The 943-nt window shown below is 42.3% G+C and overlaps 1 protein-coding gene across 3 annotated transcripts in view; it reads left to right on the top strand.

The window, feature by feature from the left end:
• The window catches only part of LOC119585260 (high-affinity choline transporter 1-like), a 75,683-nt gene that overhangs the window by 60,751 nt on the left and 13,989 nt on the right, over nucleotides 1-943 (top strand). For all 3 annotated transcript variants that reach the window (XM_037933933.1, XM_037933931.1, XM_037933932.1), the window contains 2 exons: nucleotides 494-649; nucleotides 787-935. In XM_037933933.1, coding sequence (XP_037789861.1) covers nucleotides 494-649; nucleotides 787-935 — 305 coding nt within the window. The remainder of the gene's footprint in view (nucleotides 1-493; nucleotides 650-786; nucleotides 936-943) is intronic.

Below are 943 nucleotides of genomic sequence, written 5' to 3'. Positions count from 1 at the left end.
AGGATACCAATGTAAGGCTGCGGTCTCCAGACAGTCCGCATGCCTGAAGAATCGTGCCCCGCCCCAAATATCGTTCTAGGTTAGGGTTGCCCGCTCTACATACTGTGACGAAGGAAGCGCGGAACAGTTGGGGAGGGTTCAAAGATGAGAGAGGCTTCGATTAGCTTTTGTCAAGAGAAGGATATAATGGCCAAGAAGATATATAGGATGGTCGAATCCGCAGAGGAAATGTAGGATTGTTGAACCTTACAATACATGATAATTTTATTTGTAAGTGAAACGTAGCCCGAAAGGTAAGATAACTGAAGCCCCATGAGTGAAAAAAAAATGTAGGTAAGGGTGGCATTTAGTAGATGAGAAAACCAATTCTTTTACTGATAGGTCAGAGACTTTTTTTTCCGATATTTATCAACGCAATTTCATGTAAATAGGGAAAAAAATAATAAAAAAACAAGGTAAATCATCTTATCTAAACTCTTTCTTTTAAACATAGGTGGAGCCTTCTTTGCTTCCCACATGAGGAAAGCTGGATATGTTACCATGTTAGATCCCCTACAAAATGCCTTTGGACGACGCATGGGCGGCCTGCTGTACTTCCCCGCTTTAATGGGAGAAACTTTCTGGTCAGCAGCCATTCTCTCAGCTCTGGGTAAGTGCAAGATTTTTTCCTCTCAGTAGTCGGCCTAAAATGCAAATATTAATATATACAGATAGTTGTATAATTCTGCAATAAAATAAATAGTGAAACTGACCTTTCGTTCCTCTTACACTCATTTCTTCTTCCAGGATCGACACTCTCCGTCATCTTGGATATTGGTAATACTGTCTCCATCATTGTCAGCGCTGCCATCGCCGTCGCATACACGCTGTTCGGAGGCCTCTACTCGGTGGCCTACACGGACGTGGTTCAGCTTTTCTGCATTTTCATGGGTTTGGTAAGCAT

This window comes from Penaeus monodon, chromosome 19, assembly GCF_015228065.2.
Source record: "Penaeus monodon isolate SGIC_2016 chromosome 19, NSTDA_Pmon_1, whole genome shotgun sequence".
Lineage (NCBI taxonomy): Eukaryota > Metazoa > Arthropoda > Malacostraca > Decapoda > Penaeidae > Penaeus > Penaeus monodon.
Note: the sequence above shows the minus strand (reverse complement) of the source record. Positions and strands in the feature narration are given on the sequence as shown.